General features: G+C 36.7%; 2 protein-coding genes across 3 annotated transcripts; both read left to right on the top strand.

Annotated features, from left to right (window-relative positions):
• The first annotated feature begins 664 nt into the window (after positions 1 to 664).
• Positions 665 to 11,950, top strand: GCP1 (glycoprotease 1). 2 transcript variants are annotated; one of them, XM_008786881.6, is made up of 14 exons: positions 665 to 1,049; positions 1,171 to 1,215; positions 2,419 to 2,493; positions 2,587 to 2,683; positions 4,573 to 4,663; positions 5,220 to 5,269; positions 6,264 to 6,454; positions 6,580 to 6,665; positions 7,515 to 7,593; positions 7,702 to 7,785; positions 8,197 to 8,311; positions 10,492 to 10,580; positions 11,406 to 11,576; positions 11,673 to 11,950. In XM_008786881.6, the coding sequence occupies exons 1-13, from the start codon at positions 753 to 755 to the stop codon at positions 11,538 to 11,540; spliced, it is 1,434 nt and encodes a 477-aa protein (XP_008785103.3). In that variant the 5' UTR covers positions 665 to 752; the 3' UTR covers positions 11,541 to 11,576; positions 11,673 to 11,950. The 2 variants fall into 2 exon arrangements, with proteins under 2 accessions (XP_008785103.3, XP_088580148.2); XM_088724022.2 differs by lacking the exons at positions 10,492 to 10,580; positions 11,673 to 11,950 and having other exon boundaries at positions 11,406 to 11,534.
• A 126-nt stretch (positions 11,951 to 12,076) lies between these two features.
• Positions 12,077 to 23,378, top strand: LOC103703995 (transcription initiation factor IIB). Its single transcript, XM_008787108.6, has 7 exons — positions 12,077 to 12,739; positions 13,428 to 13,452; positions 17,399 to 17,528; positions 17,609 to 17,739; positions 17,871 to 17,959; positions 22,642 to 22,718; positions 22,793 to 23,378. Exons 1-7 carry the CDS (start codon positions 12,135 to 12,137, stop codon positions 22,924 to 22,926), a joined length of 1,191 nt encoding a protein of 396 aa, XP_008785330.5. The 5' UTR covers positions 12,077 to 12,134; the 3' UTR covers positions 22,927 to 23,378.
• Positions 23,379 to 24,496: the final 1,118 nt, after the last annotated feature.

The following is a 24,496-nucleotide window of genomic DNA, read 5'->3' as shown; positions in this document are numbered from 1 at the left end:
TCCGAATTAGAGCGTGAAGACAAGACTCGAGATTAGTGTATATATACATGATGGAAGTTACTCATGGAAACTAATCAAGATATTCTTATAGGAAGCATGTAAATTGTACATGTTGTCGCTAAATTCCGAGCCGAGGTTGGTGAGAACCGAAGAGAAGTAAGATCGAAGAAGACCGAGGTGAATAAGAACTGGTTACCACCGAGTCCAACCTGAAAGTTTCCGGCGAGAGACCTTCGATGCTTAAGTCAAAATACTAGAGCAACAACATAGAAGAGAGAAAATTTGTTGAGAAGAGTCTTAAAATGGGTTTACCTAATGATCCTCGAGTTATCCCTTATATAGGATAAAATATGCACTGTGCCTTATCTGTGTTGTAATGGCCGGCTATATGTTGACAACATGGTAATCGTTCCGTGCAACTAGCATGCAGCTATGAACGCATCGATCATGCTCTAACTGCAACCTTAATTAGTTTAACTGTCAATCTTTATCGCTTCGAGCAAAATACCACCTTGGTTTTTACTGTAGCCATTCATCTTGATGATAGGCTGATAGGGTTCAAGCTGAGGTTAAGATGTCTGATATTCTCCCCCATTTGGTACGGTAATAATGATTTTGGTGCCGCGATATATATCGGTTCGTCTTGACATCGAGTCTTCACCAACGTGGGCCGCGATGTCCCCACCACTCTTCTTCCTGATTAAGCGGAGGGACCTCAACCTCATCCCCTCGACCCGGGTCACTTGGAGGACATGGCATCCTCTACGCTCGCGTCGCCTCTCTGGCTTTCCCGCTCTGCTTTCCTTCTAAAAACTTCACTCCTACCTTCGGGAACTAGGGCTTTGACTCGCGGCTTCACAGGACCTCGCCAACCCCCCACCTCCTTCTCCCCCCTCTCTCTGAAGCCCTCTTTCAAACACCTTTCTGCTATACCCTCAGCTTCTGGCATCCTTGCTCAGAAATCCTCGGACTTGGAGCGGAGCTTCGCTCGAGAGGATGTTGTGATTCTTGGCATCGAAACCAGCTGCGATGATACTGCCGCGGCTGTTGTAAGTCCTCTTATCTCCTTTTGGTTTCTCCGCTTTCTCTTTGCTATAACATTGCGATAGGGTTTGCATCAGCGAGTTTTCTTGATCAGATTCTTGTTTCGAATGTCCTTTTCTTTTTCAGGTCAGAGGCAATGGAGAAATTCTTAGTCAAGTTGTGTCTTCGCAGGTAAGGGTTTATACCTAGCAGTTTCTGATAGGATATATATCGATGAAATTAATGGATTTTAATGATTGGCTTTGGTTGGAATTTGTTTTTTTATTGCTTTTTGGGGAATGCTCATCTGAATTTTTCACAAGGAAAAGGTTACATTTTTAGTTGGTTGGTACGTCTCTTACTCTTTTCTCTCTCTCTTCTTATATGTCAGGATACCAGGTCACTATTTTTGTGACCTTTCATTGCATCGAGATACTAAGAGTTAGGGTTACATTCCAGAAATTTTTTATTTCTTTCCATCTTCATCAGATTATATTAGGTGGGCGAGACCTTTTAAATTGGATAAGTTGATCGAGGATGTAGCCTCGACCAGGAATAAGTAGCAAAAAAGTGAAGAAGTTGATGACCCTTAATGAAATGATTATAGTGCCAGACTCTTTCTTGGTTAGAAAATTGCATGAAGTTGGGGTGATAATCTTGTGGCTGATCAAAGGTTTTCCCTACAATTCGAGGAAATATGTCCTTCAGTAAAAGGACAATTTCATCAGAGCAAAGTAACTCAACTCTTAGTACCTCTATGAAGTGTGCATATAAGTATTGAAGACTATTTCTGTCAATGCAACTGATATCATATCCTTCTTGGCATTTCCACCATGGTTATGTTCAAAGTTGAAAACCTAAACTGACTTGGATAGAAGTTTTAGATGAGGGATATAAAAGGATCGCATTGACGGTATATGGAGCCTTTAATATGAAATAATGGTGAAGAAGGAAGTGCAAAAAAAGGTCCAATTGGAATAGGGCCTATAACCTTGTGGTAAGAGATTTATTTTCTGAGTGATCACAGTCTGTTGTATGTGTGTGTGTGTGTGTTGTATGATGTTCTAAGAAGTATGCCTTAACTTCCCTGAAGGAGATAATATGAAGCTTGTTTTCTGCATAACTGGCCTTGGTTTGTTTAACAATAAAGTTTCTTTTTCATCTGATATAGAGACACTATCAGCATCACTTATTTATCAAGTGCATCTCCATGTCCCTGTATTTTACTCGATGTGTCTCAACAAACTTTGGTTACACAATTCTTCTTATATGAGCGAAAGATCATTGCTTTCCTGCAGTTGATATTCAGCATGAATGACATGTTCATACAATACATTGAAGCTATTAGTTGAAATTGAAAATTTAATTTTTTTTTTTGCACTTGTACCTATCAAGGCAGATTTGCTGTCACGTTATGGAGGTGTTGCTCCTAAAATGGCTGAAGAAGCACATTCTCTAGTAATCGACCAGGTTTGAGATTTAGTTGGTTTCTATAGGTGATACCATGTCCTCATATCTTTGCATGTACAGTTAAGTGGTTATGATGTAAGCTTCATTTTCTAGGTTGTACAACAGACACTTGATAATGCAAATTTAACAGAAAAGAATCTTTCTGCAGTTGCTGTTACAATTGGACCAGGTTTAAGTCTTTGTCTGCGGGGTATGCACAACGTGGTTACCACCAATACCTTTTTATGCTTTTCTCTACATTAATTTTCTAGTTGTCTGGTTGTTGATATGACAAGATGAGAAGCCATATGCCATAACAAATTTCATTTGAGATATGAGCAAAATAATATAATGAAGAGTAGGATTACACCAGAAATGATTGGATAGAGTGGTTGAATATCATTGACCAACATTTTGTTCATAAATAACCAAGAGGCTTTATCGGCAGATTCTTAGAATTGATATATGATTCTGTTCTACATTCTTTTTTCATCCTTTATTTAGATGCCCTTTTGGAACAAGCTCATTTGAATTCTGATCATGTTAATCCAGTTATATCGGGTTGTTTATTATATTTTAACCTTTCAGTCAGACATGAATACCTCTTTGGATCACAAAATTTTGAAATTATTACGTGTGCAGATAGATGGGAGCTTGAGCTAGGATTTAAACCTGAATCTTATCAATTGTAGAAACACTATGGACCATCTAGGCCCAAATTTCAAGTGCACCACATGATTAAAAATAAAGAAAAAGCTAACTAGATTACATCCTCCTCCTTATCCATTTCCCTTCCACCACCCCCATCCTCTTAATATTCAATTCTATTATAGGATATGATAATTTTCCTTTCACTATGGTGTTGGTCAAGCTGCAAATTCTAGTGAAAAGGGTATTCCTTAGTTATTTCTTAGCTGTGGTTGATACCAATTTGAAAAAACAGGAATGATAGCTGAGCCAAAGTAATTGGAATAATGCTAGATGGTTATGGTTATTAAGTTAGGAATAATGAGATTGTTTGGTGCCTATAGTTATGTGGAAATCCTATATATATATATATATACTTTCCTGAAAACAAATTGCTAACCTGTAGACATGACAGAATAATAGAAGGATTTATATGATAAATAAAGATGGAAATATTTGTATTGGATCCTCATAACGATTTTGCGAAACAAAGGATTACTTATAGAAGCCTGGCCATGTTGTAGTTGAGGTGGTCTGTATTGTGATAATATTAAGCATAAAGCTTTGATGCTTACTACTTGAGGATTTTTTTGCATGCATTGACATGGTCTTAAATTATGTTGGTTCTACAAGAGCTCCTTGAACAACTATAGTTTGAGTATTGCTCGACTAAATTATGCTGGTTATTTATTAGGATGGTTCTTTGTTGGTAGTTGGTATAATGGTACTATAAGTTTTGTAGAAGAAGAAGAAGGAAGGTGCAAAATCTTAAGCCACTTTACTGTTGGTGAGTATTGTGGTGACCACAATGAAAGAATGCCTGGTATTGTTTTAGAGATAATTGGGACATCTACACCAACATCAGCTCCCTCTCAAATATTCTTAACACAATGTTTTCAAAATCAGTCCCTTTTTGGCTCTACTCTCTAGCTTATGCATGACTTTCCATTAGCTCTTTTTAACTGTATCTTTTCTAGTACCACCTGTGCTGTGGAGTAACATGTCCCTGACCACCATAGAAATGGTCATATGCATGCATTCAGTTGCTTAAAGTCCTCTCTTAATGGTAGTCCAGTGTTATATGATTCTAAAGCCCCCTTATTAGATTTCCCTAAAGTAATATCTTGGGTTATTAGTATCATTAATGACAATTTTGTAGTTTTTGGCTATATTATGTGAAGTTCCTTAAAAAACTATATATTTGTTACCATTAATTATCATTTGTCCCCTTAATGTTGATATCGGAGTTGGGAGATTTTAATAGAAGGTTTCTCTTTTTTTTTTTTATGTATATGAAGATCTCAATATATCCATAGTATGAAATATTTTAAGTCACTTATGTAGTGCTGGATATGTTGGTATAGTCGAACAATCAATATAGTGATTTTCTCTCTCTTTTTAATTGCAATGTAGTTGGTGTATGCAAGGCTCGAAGAATAGCTGGAAATTTTAGTTTGCCTATCATCGGTATACATCATATGGAAGCACATGCTCTGGTTGCTAGGTACTCAAGTCAACACTTTCATATATACATGTGCATATGTTTCTTTCTGGCAATATTTGTGGTAGCGTCGATTTGTTTAACTTTCACTTAGCAATAAATAAGTCCTGATTTTGAGGGTACAAGAACATTAAAATCACAGATGATAAAAATTCGAGCTTCATGCTTTAGGTGAAGTACAATAGTTTATAAATTTGACTCGATCTGACTGCAGAAAGCTCACTTATTATTTCTATGACATATTAATGTTTGCAATGTCATACATTTCATTAATTAGAAGTATAGCACCCTGATCTTGCATAGGAAAGACCTGGAACCCAAATTTTTCTATCCATCTGGTGCCTAGAGTTGATAATAATATCCATTGAACTTCCATTCCTTGATGTTATAATCTGATTCCATTTACTATGAAATTTCAAAATAAAAGATAAATAACTATAAAAGACAAAGCTAAACCAAAGAGATGGCATAATGGCGAATAGCAAGCAAATAGACGTTGTTTCATGTGCATACAAACTTTGCCTTTTCTGATTGTCCATTGTGCTTTGCTTGTTTCTAGGCTGGTTGAGAAAGACCTGCAGTTTCCTTTTTTGGCTCTTCTTATTTCAGGTAATCTATTTCTATCTGCATGTACACTATCGGCTGTTAATGCTTTATTATTCTCTGAAAGAATTCCAGTTTTGTAAGATCATGTAGGAGTATTTGAGTATTTGCATCTGCTCACATATTTTCTCCTCTTAATATCTTGTAATGTTACTTGTTGAAAGTTAGATGGTTAATCAAGTAAGATTTACTGTGCTGCTTTATATGGGAGATTGTTGCTTGTTAGGCCTATATATTTGCATTTGTCATGTAACTGGGCCAACCATGCAATAAGCTTGGCATTTAAGCAAGCACTCACTATTAGGGTTATCAGTCATTTGACCACTGTATGGCAGTTATGCAATCATAATAGAAAGAGAAAAGGGTGAATGGACTAGGGTCAAGTCCATGTTCTCCCATCCCCCTTTCTCCTTTCACTGTTTTTAATTTTTTTTCTTTATCTTTTACATATTTTCTTACAGAGATCCACACATGATATCTTGAATATCTAATGGTGGTTGTTGTATTCTGAGATCAGTCATTTCACACTCATTTCATTGCTTTCACATTATTTTTCTTACCTCTTTTGGGGGATAGATAAGAAAATATCTTATTAAGAATTGTTTCTGTTCTTTGTGTTTTGTCTTTCATCACCAAGTGGATTCTGTATGGATTAAGTGATGTATCTTTCCATAGTTCATGTGTAGTCCAATGATGTCAAAGTGCTTCTTCGAACCTTAGATATCAAATCCTTGTTCATTCTAACTTGAGTATGAGTATCAAGTTAGCTTGAATACTGTAGTGTTATGGCTGATATGTTCCTTATCAGTTCTGTGTTTCTGTAAATCAGAGCATAACATGCATATTTTGGTGCAAATGGGAGTCTAAATTGTTGGGTTCATATTTTCCTTGACATGGATGTGAACTTCATCTAAATCCACTTGGAGTATCTATTTGTTCTTTCTAATCTAATAGAAACAAATGCTTGCGACTATTTGCTAGTGTATTTTTTCACACTCAGGTGGACACAATCTCCTTATTCTTGCCCACGGACTTGGTCATTATGTTCAACTTGGGACAACAATAGATGATGCAATTGGTGAAGCATATGACAAGACAGCAAGATGGCTTGGCCTTGATATGAGAAAAGGTGGTGGCCCAGCTCTTGAAGAACTTGCTCGGGAAGGTGATGCAAACTCTATCAAGTTCTCAGTAAGTCTCTTGCTGGAGCTCTTGGTTTGCTACTGGTAATGTTATCTGCATGTGAAGCAACCATTTGCCTCGTGTTGTCCTGCATTAGTCACAGTATTTTTATCACTCATTATTTTCTCCCCCAGATTCCTATGAGACAGCATAAGGACTGCAATTTCTCATATGCTGGTCTAAAGACTCAAGTTAGAATGGCCATCGAATCCAAAAATCTGTAAGGAATTTATTACTTTGTATTTTCATACCTTTGCATCATACACATTGAATGAGTCCATGTTTAATCCAATCATTTATTCTTTGTCATGTTGTTTTTACCTTTGTTTTTGTGCTACAAATGCCACTATGTACAAATTAGAGCGGTGAACAAATTGCCATTTCATTCTTAAAGTTGCTCAGCATGGAAGTACAACTTAATGAGGCAAAAAAAAAGACACTTGCTGCATATTGTTTAACTTCTGTTTGTGGAACAACTCAGCAATTACTGAAAAATCGGAAAATCTGTAAGGATTTTATTACTTTTTATCTTCACATTGCATGTCGAATGAGTCCATTAATCCAATCATTTAATCTTTGTCATGTTGTTTCTATATTGTATTTATGCTACAAATGCCACTATGAACAAATTAGAGCTGTGAACAAATTGCCATTTCATTCTTTATGTTGCTCAGCATGGGAGTACAACTTAGTTGAGCAAATACAGAAACTGTTGCTGCATATTGTTTAACGGCTGTTTATGACAAACTCAGCAATTCATAAACCTCATTATATCCAACTGCCCTGCAACTTGTGAATGTTTTATTCAATGATGTCCTCTTTAGATTGCACATCTGCACTCGTGGTGTCATGTTAAAATGTGAATATGTTTGTGCATTTACTCCTAGAAATATGAAATTTCTTTACATTCTCACCTACAATACATAAGCTATCTTACTTCTCATGGCTTACTAATTTAAGGTGCCAATGATCAAAATTGTTTCTTTTTATTTTGTTTACTGTTGATAATATCTGGTCATTTAAACTCCATTGGCCTTCCACTACTGAGAGTGATGCATGCTATCTGCAGATCTATAGAAAATAATTCCATTTCTTCTACAAGTAGCCAGGAAAGAAGGTTACGAGCAGATATTGCTGCATCTTTTCAGGTTATGCATTAAATTTTGTATTTAGTTGAACTAGTATACCGGCTTTTTAAGTATTTTGATTTTTTCCTGAATGCTTCGGAATGTTGCTTCTATCGAAATTTTCTGTAGCGAGTTGCTGTATTGCATTTGGAAGAGAGGTGTGAACGAGCAATTGAATGGGCAATGAAGATTGAACCTTCTATTAAATGTTTGGTAATGTAAATTGTGATTCTTTGTTTCTTTTTGAACTTATGAGGCTCGAAAGAAACCAGACTAATCATGGAAAGCACAAAGTCCACTTTTTAAATGGTTCATTCTAGCTCATGAAGTTATTAAAAAAAAAACGAAGCTGCATTTTAAGGTTCACCCAATAAACAAGTTGGGCTCAAACAGCTTCCAAAAGTTAGCATATGCTTTGACTCATGTGAACCAGCTCATTTTAGTGGCCTATGAGACAAACCTTAAAACACAAAACTGACTTTTCCTCAGGCTTGAACCTAGTTTGAACACCTCTCCTCTTGAGATGATGAAGTCAAATCTGAATAGTCAAAGCGTAGCTCGGTTCTTTTGCAGCCCAAGGAGATTGATGTTTGATAATATTGTTGTCTGTCTCTTATTTTGTAGGTAGTTTCAGGAGGTGTTGCATCAAATCAGTATGTTAGAACTCGTCTGAACCATGTCGTTGAGAAGAATGGGCTTCAACTTGCATGCCCTCCTCCTAGCCTTTGTACTGATAATGGTAAGAGTCGTAAGACATATTTGTAGATCTTGTTTATGATACTGTTTAGATTGAATTCTGCATCTTTCAGGGTGCATATTCATTTGCTTCAACTTGTATGCTCTCCTCCAAGCCTTTGTAGTGACAATTGTAAGAGATATTTGTAGATCTTGTTTATGATACTGTTTAGATTGAATTCTACATTTTTCAGGGTGCATATTCATTCTGCTAAGGGTAGTTTAAACCTTAGCAGTCAGAAATTTCTACCCAGAGTGCCACATCTGCTTTTGGATATCTCTGGAAGTGCTCTCCAGCACTTGCTTCCAATTCATGTAACTGAAGCTTAAAATAAGATAGCTGAGTATCTAGGCAGTCATAGGCGATCACCTTCTAGCACCTAAATTAATTTCTTTAGTTGCTCTTAGAGCACGAACTTTAACAGTGCACATTGGTTTGGCTTTTCTCAAGCTGGTCAACTTTTGCAAACTACTTCCAAGGCCCACCTAGGCCCATATTGGTCTCAAATGTCCAAGCCCAATTTGCTTTGTGTATGAAGGTCCACTTCTGCTTGGCCCAACTTAATTAAGACGTGGGATCTTAGATGAAGTTCCTGTGTCCATGGGCTTACATGGACTGTGATTCAAAGTCATCTTAGTTTACTTTCTCATTTTTCATTTTTGTTGGTAAGAACATGAGGACCTGTTTTCAGTATTGCCAAAAATAGGTTTTGAGCTTAGTGGTTTTCATTTCAATCTACAAGTGGATCTAAACTTAATCTACATGTGGATTTAAACTTCTAGAAAATCAGGATCAAAGATGGGGATAGGCTTGTCCATTCTCCATGTGTATTATTTTATTTTGACCAACAAGAATAGGTTAGCATTGCTTTTCAAAGTACATTGTCATGAGACTACTTGCCACTAGCATGTTCCATTACTAAATTAGGGGAGACAAAAAATCAGTTTGGGTTCGATGAGGGCCTATAGTCACAGTTTTTTGCTTGACTTGGACTTAATCCAGACCTGGATCTTGGATGACACCGAGTTTTTGAAACTGAACTTGTTTTCAATTTGGGCCATCCCAGATCTGAGCCGGTATGAATGAAATTTAGTGGTTGTCCATGGGGGTGGCGGATGCTATAGAGTTCGGGATTTTTTAAGGGGAGAGAGCAGGATGGTCAAGTGGGGTCAATGGTTGGAGGGAGCACAAGCGAGCAGTAGGGTTGGGGGCCGCACCCAGGGGGGTTGGGGGGTGGGGTCTTAGCATAGGGCTGGGGGAGAGAGGGAAGAGAATACTTGCTGGTCAGCCAATGAAGGGTGTGCCGCAGGCCAGGTGGTGGGCTGGCGAGATAAGCCAAGTGGTGGTTGGCTGTTGATGGGGCTTGCTGAGGGAGGCTGTTGGACCATAGAGTGAAGGTGTAGCAGGGGGAAATGAAAACCCTAAATGGGAGAGGGGAGAGACTAGGGAGTGGGTGATCTTGCTCCCAGATTTTGGGAAAGTGGGAATTAAAACTATGGGCACTACTTATGTGGGGTTTTTAATCGAGATTTTAGAGTCAAAAAGACAGTGGGTCCAAGTCCAGGTTTGGTCTGCTTCCTTGTTTACAATAATTACTCTGATTGTTTGGATTTATAAACTTGGACCCAATTCTAAGTCAGACAAATTTTTTTATGTAGACCAGGTTTCTGGATAAGTTGGCTACTGTCTGCGCTCAGCTTTTTCTGGGGCAAACTGAATTAATCGAATTTGACAAAATTTTGCTGTCCTATATGTAAACCTGCAACAAAAAGGTTATTAATACTGGGAAGTAGAAGTACAAAGAGCATATTGCAATGCCTTATTGTGATGTTCATTTTTATGGATCATTATGGCTTTGTCTAGTTTTAGATGTCTTCTGAAGTTTTCCTCAAACTTTGGTTAGTTTGATGTGATGACAATGAATATCGGCAATGATTTCGAAAAAAATACTAGCTGTCTGCATATATGCCATTGTTAATTATCATTTTCATCATAATTGTAGTGGTCCTTCATTGCAAATGTTATGTTTCTGCTTTCTTTGGTGAAGTAGTAATGGTTAACTAGTCCATGAGCTACTTGAGTGTTGGCATGAGAAATGAATTTTCTATTTATTAAGAATTTTTTGATCCATGCTTTAAGCATACATTATTATTGTAATTGTTATATGTTGGTCACTGTAATAGGTGTAATGGTTGCTTGGACCGGGATTGAGCACTTCCTATGTGGAAGATTTGATCCTCCCCCTCGTGCTGATGAGCCTGAAGATTCTATGGTTCGTATCAACTCTTTTTGGATATGATCAGGCATTTAGTGCCATCCTTCATGTACATCTTTCTTGATAATTATTTTTCATGCTAGACTGGCCACTTAACACTGGTGATTCCAAATCTGTCTTGACGAATCCTTTATGGGAGTAAAGTGGGAGGCAAAACAAAACATAAAATTTTTTTTGTCTAGGTGTTTCCAGAAGACAAGATATCAAACAGGTCACAGATATGATATATATGCTATGTAGGTGCTATATATATATATTTTCCTGTCATGCAACGTCCTATTCCATAGAAAATAATGTCTTCAAAGGGATATTGTTTTCTAAGAATTACTTTTTTCTAAAACATTTCCTTAAAAAGTTTTTGAGACATGAATAGGAGAACGGATTTGAAACAGTTTTGTTCGGAAATGTGCAACCAGGGTAGTTCTACTCAAGGACACGAGCAGAAAGATTTTATTTGGTGGACTTATGGAAGCATGATTGATTTAGAGTTATGCACAATAGAGGGTGCAAAAAGATATTTCAGTCTAAATCATTGCTAGTACAGGCAGCAACTAGCTGATTCTGATGCTATACATGGCAAAGCTATGTTTGCAGAAATACCTTTTTGTTTTGTAAAAGTATAGCAGATCATAATTCTTAGTTGTCTGAGAACAGGTTGGTGAATGCTACCTATCCCAGTCTTTGATTTGCCATTTCGAAACATGCAAATTAGTTCCCTTTCTTTTTTTTAAAAAAAACTGCAAATTATTTCTTACATTTGCTTTTATAATCTTGTTTTGTTTAGTAGCCACAGCACCTAATTGCCTGTTTGCCATGATACAGTTTGACTTGCGTCCAAGGTGGCCGTTGGGTGAGGAACACTCCCAAGGGAAAAGCGAAGCTCGTTCCTTGAAAAGAGCCAGGGTACACCCATCACTTACATCCATCATACAAGGTTCTGCTCAACAAGAAGTGTAGCTTTGTGAATTTCTAACTGATCTGATATTTGAACGGGTAAGAGAAAAATCTGCTTTAGCTCCTGGGTTGACATCGCTATAGTTGCTGTCGTGCATCACAGGCTGAACTGATGCGTCAATTTTTTCCTTCCAGTCCACAGGATGTTCCTGAAATGGAGGTTATCATCTCAAACCACATCCAGAACACCGGCGGTCACCATAGCTTGCTCATGCGGTGCTGTTTGTAAATTAAGCAGCAGAGGACAGTGATGAATGTCTAATTCAAAATTTTCTTGTCCTTTTTATTGGCAGCCAATATGATGAATACCATTTAAGATGTCTTTGTTCAGGATGTTGCATCTTTTTAACAACTTCTGTTAATACTTCCCTTAATTATATGAGGCACTTGTATCTGTGTTGTTATGCGTGCAATATGGGTGCTTTAGAAGTCCATGTATATATATATACACACACATGCACATGTATATGGGTGCTTTAGAACGTCCTGGCAAGTTTTATTATTCCAACCGCAATACGATACGATCTTTGACTGTAGTTTTCAGTGAGTAATCAAGAGCTTATTATATTAGGTGGAAGGTCGTTTGCGAGCCAAGTAATGCTCTCACGTGCATCCCACGTGACCTCGACTAATAAAACGCATGTCGTGTCAACAGCACCCGCTCGCGTGCGCATAAGAACACCCAAGGGAGATTCCAGGAACCGCATTTCCGTTCCGTTCTGCTTGCCGCTCCGTTCCCTTGCCGACAGCACGACCGCGGGAAGAAGGAAAACAGAGCAAGAGCTACGGGAGCAGGGGAGAGAGAGAGAGAGAGAGAGAGGAAAATTGAAAAAGAGGAAAGAAGGAATGGCGGACGCTTCGTTCTGCCCGGACTGCAAGCGGAGCACGGAGGTGGTGTTGGACCACTCGGCGGGGGACATGGTGTGCTTGGAGTGCGGGCTGGTGCTGGAGGCCCACTCCATCGACGAGACCTCCGAGTGGCGGACCTTCGCCAACGAATCCTCTGAAAACGACCCAGTCCGTGTCGGCGGTCCATCCAACCCGCTCCTCACCGACGGCGGCCTCTCCACTGTCATCGCCAAGCCCAACGGCGCCCAGGGCGACTTCCTCTCCTCCTCCCTCGGCCGCTGGCAGACCCGCGGCTCCAACCCCGACCGCTCCCTCATCCTTGCCTTCCGCACCATCGCCAATATGGCCGACAGGTCCTTTTCTAGATCTAACTAACCCCCCATCTCCATCTTCCTTCTTCTTGATTTCTTGCTCTTTTCGATGGTCAATTAGACTGAGTGCTATTACGTTTAGGTATTGAATCGAGCATGCTATATATGTCTGGAATGTAAAAACGTCTGCCAGCAAATTAGATATCTTTGTAATAATGTGAATCAACAAACAATGGCTAAACCCTGAAGTAATCCCTTTAATTTATTATTCTACAATCCATGACGTATGGTAGAGTGGAAGACTGGTAAACTTAGTGACATTTTCTTTTGTCTTTTTCTACAAAACTGGAATCCATTTGCTGTTTGTGTCATGCCTGAGGCACACATATGGCTAGATGTATTATAGAAAAAGAATTGAACACAAGTGGGAAACAGTTGGATGCTTTTAAGAAAATATTTGTTCTTCAAATGTCTTCTTGGGTTCTCTTTATAAATTGGGCCACAAGCACTAGGTTTGTTTCTAGAAACCAGATAAACAACACTAACGTTCCTGATATTGATAATATTGATCGAATCATGTTAGCTTGTAAGACGTAATATGTGTCTTTTGTTTCCATGAAAAAGATAATCCAAATTGTCTTATTGCATAATTTTTAAATTTCAAATTAAATGTTCTAAATTTCAAATTCAATGTTAAAGCTAGTACTGATCTAGTGGCCTTTTCTTTCAGGTTGGGTCTTGTCGCCACTATCAAGGTACAAAACTAGTCTGCATATGGTTTCTATTCTGCAGAATTTTTATAAAAGCAACATCATTTCTTTGAGATGAATTTTGAGAGTAAATAACATGGTTGGGGGTAAGGATGATTTTAATTTTTTTTTGCTGTCAAGCTGTATAAATCACATTGCTATTTTTTAATAAATTCTTATGGCTCGTTCCTTCTGTTTGCTTTTGTATCAAATACTGGTCTCACTGTAGCTTATCAGATGTCTTCTGTTTTAATTTTCTAATGATGTTCATGGCAATGCATTGTGGGTTTTTCTCCTATGTGCTGAGATTTTTGCTGATTTATTTACTCTTTTCTTTCCTGCAAGAGAGTTGTATGCGTATGTCTATAGTGTTCTAAAATCAGAAGTTTGAGTTGAGACTAATAAGATGGAAGTTGTTCATTGGTATTGACAACTTTTGGATTCTTTAATGACAACTAAATTTAATATGAAAATTACATAAAACTTCTAAACCACAAAAATTAAGCTTGCAAATCTGGTCCATCTACATGCAAATCATAGCAAGTCCATTTAAGTTCGACAACATTTTGCAGCGAGCTCCTGACTTAACAATTGCACTTTGTGTATCGGTGACAAATTCTTTATGAAAGCAACAGTAGGCAAAAACAATAGCCTTAAATGAATCCTTAAATACCAGCTAATGGGATCTAAATTCCACCTATTGGTTATGCATTCTAAGCTTATGTTTTCCAGGATAGCTCTCTAAGATTTTTGGAGACTTGGGAAATAGTCGTGACGAAGAGGGAAGAAGGCAGGGTATGTTACAGGGAAATGCATTGCATTCTAATGTTCATAGCATAAGCAAAATAGCCTATGGAGCAAAGTATTGGTGCATGTTTTGACCGTTCTTAGATGTTCAGTGGGCTTCCATTGTTCATCTCTGCAGTGCTACTTCCATTCTTTTAATTTTTCTTTGTTGTTTCTCTATGTAAAGGAGGGGATTAGCTGCTGGGTTTGATGATTGAGTATGGATAGATGGAAAGAGTCACAAGATTTTTGAACCATTATTGAACACCTTTTCATGTTACAGCTTAAAGTCGCTATGATAGGAGTCTTTGGATGCAGAACCACCTTCCCTTTGGAGTCAATATTACGAGAATTTATCTTCTTGATGAAGGAAAATCTGGCTTAGTTCTGGAAGAAATGCTAGGCACATGAAATGTTTGACTATTACCTTATCATATGATTTATAATCATTTTGGACAACAAACATGCCAGCAAAACTTCTGAAACCATTGACATGGAAACTCCATCGACCTGGCCAGAATCAAAACTGAGACCAAGTTTAAACCTCAGTTGCTATATTATCGACCATAATATTGGAAATCTGGATTCTTTTCCAGTTTTCCAAAATTTCCATCTCAGCCAAGATATAGCGCGATCTTGGTCCATCTAGTTATTGGCCACCCAATCAGACGCAGAGATCTAAGTAACTAAAAACCTTTCCTGGAAGGCAATTTACAAGCATGAATCACTATGAACTTTTTTCATTTTATTTCTGATATATTTGTATCTTCTATTTCATCCTTTTGGTTTTGCCTTCAATTTGCTAATTGATATTTTTAGCCTTCAAGCTTTTATAATTCTAATCAATGGCAAATTTATCACCAAAATATAAGGAAAAACAAAAGATCAAACTATCTAGAGCAGGCCTGTGGTTCACCTTAGAAGTATATATGCATGTGACTGGTGTTGTTTTGTTTATGTGCATAAGTTCTTGCTTACACATTTAGATGCCACAGCTGTCCTTTGATGAACTTAAATGATAATTACTACTTCCTGTGCTGATATATGTGCAGTTTCTGCGAGTTAGATAAGAGTCCCAGCCTATTTGAAACTTATTAGTGCCTGTTTGGATAATCCTGTGCAATCCAATAGGATTCACAAGAACACAGGCCAAGCAAGGCCTCTACTCACAGTATTCACAGAAATACTTTCAGAGTAGGCTCGCCCAAATCCTGTAGGAAGAAAAAAATGACCTCACCAGTCCTTTTTTCTATCCTACAGGATGGATTTGAAGAGGTCCAGTTGATATAAGCTGGGCCAAGCTTCATATTTTATAATACTAGACATATCTGTGCACATAGTCTAGAAGATATGTGCTGGACGAGCCAGACCCGATTCTTGCAGGATTTTTTTATCCCGATCTTGTAGGAATATCCAAACATGCTCTTAATCTTGTTTCTATCCTAGAGATTATTATTATTGATGATCTGCCTTGTGTATGTAATCTGCTACTCAATGGAAATAGTGTTGTAGTATTTTTTGTGTTTTTTCCATTCCTACTTATATAATTTATGTGTGAATGGATGTAATTATGTTGTAGGTCCCTAAGAATCTTACTATCTTGCTTTTAACTTTTGAGCTGCTATTGTAGCTGCTTGTTTTCTGATTTTTACATTGTAATAATCCCTTCTGTTTTTCTTATCCTAGTAGAGCACATTGTTTGTATATCACCTATTTCAGGTGATATGTTGATGGATGATTAACTTTACATATTGATAAATACACATTAACATCATGTGCAAGCTTGAAATTTAGGATAAGGACTATAGGTAGGGAATTGACTTATGTTTACACAGTCATGCATTAACAAAATTTCATAGGTGTAATTTACATATCGCTAGTAATGTGGGAATCTCACTCTGAAGCTTATCTATACCTTCATTTTGAAGGTTTTGTACAATTCAGAATTATGTTTTGTTGTCACTCTGTCCGACTGTGTGCTAGGCTTTCAAATTCTAAAATGAATTGCAAGGAGAGGAAAAGCTTGTATTGTTGCAAATATAAAAAATGCTGTTTTAGGTGATAAGGCACAAGTTTAAACTGGTAAAGTTGGGTACAAGCTTTCATTAATGTGTATCAATATATTCTGTTGCATATTGCTTTGGTATGTTTTGAAACAAACTGATATACAATTATTTGAGTCAGAACATATGTTGTATGGTACATGCATCTTTACCTTGTCAATAGCGTACTTTTATGGTGTTATCATAGATATTGTACTGTAATGATGAGTCCTTTTAATCCTGGACTCTTGCGTGCCATATATTGCACTCCCAATTATTGCAATAATCTCTACTATTATAAGCCAAGTTCCCTTGAGCCATCTGTTTGTGAAACCAGGCTTTCTGAGCGACCCTTCTGCAAGCATTATTATCAAGATATAAGCGGCCCTTCTGCAAGCATTATTATCAAGATATAAATCCCAGCCCTCCATCCATCAGAAGTGTTAGCATCTCTCTCTCTCTTTCTCTCTCCGAGCTGCATGGTGTGAGCATCAAATTCAAAAATAAATTCCATCTTCCTGTAATATTATAACCTATATGTATGGTAAAGCAAATAAGCGAGGCCCATGAGTCTCTAACTTAACCCATACTTTTCTTTTAGGGATGTACCACTTCCAGATTCTTCATAAATGACAAGAATATAGACTTAAATGAGAAGTTTTTTAAATCAAATGTACTGCGAACAATGTTTATGGATGGTATCATAGTGATCCATCAAATGTCCCTTGTTGAATATACTATGTATATTGCATGTGCTTAGATGGTATTTTTGGAGATTTGGCGGTTCATTGCAAAAGCCGTTTATTCTTTCAATTCATAGCATAACAACTCATATTTGCTGACCTTTTCAGCTTAGAACTATTTGCTAGAGCTGTTGGCGAGGTTGTTAATTTGGATGCCTTTATTATGTCCATTTTTGGTTTCTAATTCTTTGTTATGCAAACAAGAACTTTACGTAGTTGTTGTTGCTGTCATCATTTGAAGTCTGGTTTGTGCTGTATCTTTACTTAGCTGGAGGGTAGATAATGGTCAGTTGTGTGTGAATGCTCTAAGATGCCCTTGGGGGGTTCATGTTGTTGGATTTTATCATCACTTAAATGATCGTAATGACTTGTTTTGTAAAGGATAGAGCCAATGAGATATATAAGAAAGTGGAAGATCTGAAGTCCATTAGAGGACGAAATCAAGATGCAATTTTGGCTGCTTGTCTATATATTGCTTGTCGCCAAGAGGACAGGCCTCGAACTGTAAAGGGTATGGTTGACATCTTATTACAAGTCTTATCTGAATTATCATTTGGGGTGTACTTCATCAACTCCCGTATTTTCAAATAGAAATCTGTTCTGTTGCCAATGGAGCTACGAAGAAGGAAATTGGTCGGGCAAAAGAGTACATTGTAAAGCAGCTTGAAGTTGAGATGGGTCAATCGATGGAAATGGGTACTATCCATGCTGGGGATTTCCTGGTTAGTTCCGGTGTTTTACCATCTCTTCCTGTAGCTAGATTTTTGATATCCTTTTATTTTATAAATAGTCTTTTTTGTAGTTGAGATAGTCTTACAGAGATTTCTGAGTTTTGTTTTCCTCAATTTTGCAGCGGCGTTTTTGTTCACATCTTGGCATGTCAAATCAAGCAGTCAAGGCTGCTCAGGAAGCAGTCCAGAAGTCAGAAGAGCTTGATATAAGGTACATTTTTGGAAAGTTAATTAGTAAAAAATGTTACTTTCTGATTTCTTTTGTGTGTTCTAGGAAAAGTTCCTGATATCACCTACAATTCTCCTGATTGGTTTGATTATTCTTATAATTTCTCTTTTATGTAGTAAGCATCATTGATGAAGTTCTTTTCCCTCATCTGACTTGCCCTCATCTAAGTTTTAGGATGCTTTTTAGACCTGTGGTCTATCCATTTGTTATGACAGCTAGCAAGCTTTCTACGCTCTTGTTGTGCATTTGTACAACCGAAGGGCTTTAGGGCAACATATAAAGCCTTAAGCCTGCCTAGAAGCATACCATCTGATGACAAAATTCTATGCATTTTGTGAATAAATTTTTTTGGGACCTTCAACATTTACTTATATCAGAAAATTCAATTCCAGATGGTAAATAGACATTTTTGCCAGCATAATCAATTAGAATACTTACTGAAAGTCAAGAAGCATGAACATAGATAAATATTTTCTTTTAGCATTTAAGTAACTAGTATAAGGTGGCAGCCTAAATACTAAATAAATTATTGGCATGCCAGTAAATATACTATACCAAGTTAAGAGTTAGAACATGAGGTTGTTATTGCACCCCAAATGCTGTTTGGTTGTCAGCATTATGAAAATGACTTTATGGAGTACCTAAATTGAGTGAGGTTTATAACATCACCGATTGGTTGCTTTTTGTGAAACCTGTTTCAGAGGGATTTGTCATGAAACCTGAAAAATGGGTTTTGTGAAAAGGTTGGCCCCTTTCTGTTTTTCATAAAACCTGCTTTATGATCAATCAAAATTTACAGACAACCAAACAAGCCCCCAACGTTTTTTTTCCTCCACTAAAAGGCATTTTCAGTTTGTAAATTTACTGGATGTTATACTAGAGATAATTTTTTATCTGCATAAGACATCATAAACTGTTATATGTGTTGCTTAATGTGGTATCTTAAACCTCCTAGGTGTTTGGATCAATATAAACTTCATCGTGCTGCAGTTATCTAGGGTTTTGAAGCCTTCAAACTCATTAAGAATAGCTGTGCCTGCACTGATGCTTATGCTGCACTATGAGTTACATTTTTTCATCCTTCAATTGTCATAAAATGACCAACTTGCGTATATGATTGATATATATGGAACATAGATTGTGAAATGAAAGGAATCCCTTCTTTTAACTAAATGATAAATAAATATGAAAAGTCTTAAAATGAAGTCTAATTTTCCTAAACATCTCGCAGTCACAAACTCTCCTCTTATTAACTAATGCATTGGGAATAGTTATTACAATGGACCTATTCAGAAGCATCTTCCTGACATTTGCTCTGATCTATGGTAAATGATGCCATTTTGCAAAATTTATTATTTTTTAAAGAAAATCCCTTGGATTAGACTATGTAGGTGTATGTAACTATATGTTAATAAGTGACTAAAATACACTTTTATTTTGGCATAAATAAATGACTGCCAGACCTAAAGTGCAATTTTATTCTGACGTAAATAAACACAAAACATAAAACTAAACTAACTAATATGTTTATCTATAAATTATTTTAAGCATAAAGATGTTCTAAATTACAATTGTTCTTGATAGGTACTCATGTCCTATAGCAAGAATTTGAAGTTGGTGTTGCCCTAAATAGAAGATCTGACTGAGAAGAAATTTACCCCCTCCATAATTCACTTTAGGCAGTAATCTTCGAAACTCATTATTTGTAATACGACAACCAAGAAAAAAATTATATTATAGCAACTTAATATATGCAGCAACTCTGATTATTCTTTTTTTTTTTTAGAATAAGACCATCACCATTACTTTTGCATTGTTTCCACACATTTGTGACCATCAAAAGTAATTTTACGAAAATTGCTCCTTTCAAATAAGAGGCTACCCCCTATAATGACATTTGTGTTGGAACTTTTATTACAGAAAATAGATACATGAACTATTTTATTTACAATGCTCTCAATAGGTGTACATTTTTTGCACCATTGTTTACAGCTCTTTCCATTTGAGTATCTTTGTAAGCTGTTACGCCTTTAGTTTTGATGGGTTTGATATACTACATTGCACGAGTAAATTCTTATGAAAGTTCCAGCAATTTCAGCTTGTGCTATAGTTTTGCTCTTATCCAGCATTAACTCTTTAATAATCAATATCAGTCCAAACCCATTTCAGTGAAGAGATCAATTTGTTATTTGTGCCAACAGGTATTAACATGGAGATTAGTCCCGGCTTTGATTGGTTCTTCTAGAAGCTAAACAGAGATGAATGGTAAACATACATAAGCAGTCAGGTTTTCACAAAAATGTAGAACACACAGTAGCGATAAAAGCAAACAAATCAAAAGAGCTTTCATCAGTAATAGACATTGCAAAAATATTTTAGAAGAAGAAAGTAAAGAATTGAAAAAGTGAAAAAATATTTTGATTGGCTTTCTAGATACAATTAATGCTACATGGCCAAATCAGCAATTTGGGACACTTTGAGCAGGTCTGTGAGTTGGCTAGAGAGTGCAAAGAAAAAACTATTCGTAGATAAGAGGGAGCATCAGAATGATCAGGAGTAAAAGGAGCCAAAGAGTGCTTAGGAGAGGAAGAGGTGTTGAAAGAGGGAAAGAGAGTTGGGGGAAATTCCTTTTGGAATGCAGATAAAGAGCAGCTAAAATTGAATCTCAATCCACTTTCTGAAAAATGCTGTCCTGCCCCAATGGCACACCTTTCCACCTAGCAACCTTTGAATCATTCCCTCTTCTCTTTCCACATTAGACGTTTGAAGTATCAAATCAGCCCCGATGGGATAAGCCGCTATTGCATGGCAGGGCTAGGCTCACTTGGAATGCTCTACTTGCATGAGCCCAGTCCATGCAACAAACTAGGGAGTGAGAAGGAGCCCGCAGAGAAAAGGGAAAGGGGGGTTGTCATGGTATTGGTGCCTTGTAGTCAAAGTCAAATGCATTGCTTTTTGGTCATAGTAACATGGCACAGTAGTCAGGATCAAGTGCCATTGATCCAGTTAGGGGTAGATGGAAGTGCCTAGCCTTAGCTAAACAACGTTATTAGAGGATCTTTGGTGCTGCAAGTGTCTTGTCTTCAACTTTTAACTTGCTTTTCATGATGGCTTGTAGCTCCCAGTTTAGTTTCTATATAAGGAGGATATTGGAACAAGTATGTGCAGAGCCCAATTTTTTCAGATGGCATGTTTGAAATGAGGAAACCTTTGATGCCATAATTGTCTGTTCTTTCTATCATTGGTTATGGTGTGGAGAAACAAAGAGCCTAGATAATTGAGATGGTTGACTGCTGGGGTATTGACTGTAAAATCTTTTTGTATTTTCAGGACCTTTAGGGTGTCACTCTGTATTTAGAGAAGTTGCTATGGAATCTTTTAGAAACAACTAGGATCCAAGGCTTTGTTTATACTTTATACTTTTCAAGAAAAGATCCTTACAGAAGCTTGCTAACAAGAAGCTAGTTTTGACTGTTTCTGAACATTTTGCCTAAATGAGTGCGATGCTTAGTCTCCTATGCAACTTCATTTGGATTTCCTGGTGCTAGGTTTTCATTCACTCAATAACCTAGGACTGTGAGTTGAAGACATGATCTTGGGTGTCAGGTAGGATGCTGTTAAGAGTTTAAAGATGCGTAAAGAAGAAAGTATGGCATGCTGTATTCTCTGGAATATGGAACTTGAGGAATGAAAATATCTGTTTTGAGAAGCACAGAACATCAAGGGAGAATGAAGAAGGTAACTTGTGATGCTGGTCTTGGGGATCAGGAAATGGGTTTACTATTGTGAAAATGACTAGATAGGGACTTTCATTTCTGTGTCTATTTATTTATTTTTTCTTTTTCACTCTTGCACTTGCCTTTTTCTTTTGTTGGTTCCTCATCTTTGATATCATCTTGTCATGATCATTTGAAGGTTCAAATCTATCTGGTCAATCCTTCTCTACCCCTCATACTCTTGAATGGATACTTCTGTTGAAAAAGAAAGAGGCACAGGAGTTTTTATTGTATGAAATCTTTTAACAATTTAGACCTAATAACTTACAGTGCAAAATCTTATAATCATTATCCAAATGTTACAATTCATGGGGACTTTGAGATATGGTTGAGTCACCTCATTTTCACTAGTCAATAGTGCGAATCAAGTTATTTTGACAATTTTTTTTAGTAACATCATTCAGGTTGTCATGCTGAGATTTAGGGAAACTGTACTACAGATTGTATTATGTAGATGACAACGTTGACCCCATTTTACTGTAGATAAACATTGCTGGCAGCTACAAGTCTGCAGCTATCATAATCCAAATCCATGAATGGTTCACTTGTCTGATAACTTGATATTATGTGTAGCTTCATCTGTTCCATATTCCTTGTTGATATTTTATCTCTTCATTTGTTGATATATTATTTTTGATAGCAAGTAGTTCAGTTATGGTCCAAGCCATTGCGTTGACTGATAATCTATACATTTTCATGGAGAAGCTCATCATATTAAAGTCAAGCCTTGGGCCATGAAGAAAAGCATATTGAGATCATCATGTTATTTTAAACCAGAACCACTTACAAAGATTTTAGTTCTTCTAATATGATGTTACCTTGCAATAACGGGAGGAATGTAAAATCTGTATTAACTGGCAAGGATTGCAACAACCATTGCTTTTGCAGGAGGAGTCCTATATCAATCGCAGCAGCTGTCATTTACATGATAACTCAGCTATCAGAGGAGAAGAAACCTCTAAGAGGTTCGGAAACAATATTTTTTTTGGCCTGTGGTTCCAGTATATTGTTTTTTTGTACTCACAATAATATGTTGCAGATATCTCTTTGGCCACGGGAGTGGCAGAAGGCACTATAAGGAATTCATACAAAGATCTTTATCCCTATGCTTCAAGGATCATTCCAGCCTCATTTGCCAAGGAGGAAGACCTCAAGAATCTCTGCAGCCCATAGTTCATAATTAACCAGTTGCAGTTGAGCTACTTGAAAAATTCAGGACCGGCAGGTAGCATGGTGTGACTGATGCATGCCATTTGTTATTGGCACAAGAATGTTCACATTCTTCGACATGAACTTTTGAAAGGACTCCAGAAACGAACCTGAAGTAGTTTTCTTTTTTTTTCCCCCTCTCAACATATGTATTTCTGAACGACTTTGTGTGGTGATGAGCAAACACATTATAAACTAGCCTAACCTTATGGCTGAGACAAACATAAATACTAGTCCGCGTAGGCCTCTGGCACTAGGCTAGGATAAATGATAACTATACAACCTGTGCTTTTAATAGCTTTTGCCATGTAATTAAGCTTGAGTCCTTGTTTATTGTACACGTGTTTGACGACTTTCGGTATCTGACTGTAAAATTCTTGAAGAGTATTCAACAGATCAGATGTCATGTTCTATTACAATGACAGATCAAATCATATTATTTATAAAGTAAAAGATTTTATCTCATTTTATCTAAAAACTTAAATGTACTTTTGGGAAAAAAATTATCTCAATTCTAGGTCGGTGGAAATTGGACCTCATATGATTTTTTTTTTCTTTTTATGAAGGATTTGTTTGGTTTGTGGAAAGAGGAGAAAAGTGTGGTCAACAAAAAATTGGAGAAATGTCTTATATTTTATTGGAGTTTTTAAAGGATGAAGATAGAAAAGTGGCTTTTTCAAGAGAATAAGATTCTCTTATTTTATAGGAAAGAAAAATTTATGTGAGACATGAAAAAATCCAGCTCCGATTGGTTAGTAATGGAGTTTTTTTTTTCAAAAATGCTCTTAAGTTTTTAAATAGAATTGTGTAAAGTCCTTTTCTTTATTAAGAATATAACATGTATTTTATACAACTTTTTTAAAAAAGTAGATGCTCAACTAAATATAAACTATTGTAAAATGTTATTTTTTCATGGTTAGCTAAACATAGAAAATTATTATTTTTCTATATAATTAAATCGGATATCACTCACCGAGCAACCATCATCTCTACAATTTACTCAAGCAATTAACATGCAAAATCAAGTAATTTAGAAATAAAAGACAGCACAGTTTTTTGACATGGAAAATCTTTCTATGTGAAGGAAAAAAATTACGAAACTTAGTCCAACCAAAATATTTTACTATTTAGAATAATGGAATTACAATAAATCCTTTTTATATCAATTAGAGATTGCACAAATATCAACAAAATTTAATCTCGGCTTCCGGAACAAAAATATTCATTAGGATAATGGTACAATAGAGTAATAAATATGTAGCAAGAAAGATCAAATTCTACTTCTAATTTTTCTTTTACATAATTATTGAGGTTCTATACAAAATAGTTTGTCTCTTTTAGTGTTGGTCAATGTTAATTAGGTTGAGCCTTAGGCTGATATATTTGAATTTATTTTTTAGTTGAAATGGGATAGATATTTTCATCTTCTAGTGAAAGATAGTGACCAAGCAGTCTCTAGTTGCCCTGATGAACCGCATCATTGATAGTATGGCAATATCAACATTGTTATCTCTATGGACAATGGTACAATAGA

Source organism: Phoenix dactylifera, chromosome 6 (genome assembly GCF_051530095.1).
Source record: "Phoenix dactylifera cultivar Ajwa chromosome 6, Ajwa_hap1_PhDact_Kaust_v1.1, whole genome shotgun sequence".
NCBI classification, from domain to species: domain Eukaryota; kingdom Viridiplantae; phylum Streptophyta; class Magnoliopsida; order Arecales; family Arecaceae; genus Phoenix; species Phoenix dactylifera.
The sequence above is the reverse complement of the archived record's forward strand: the minus strand, read 5'-3'. Positions and strand labels throughout refer to the sequence as shown.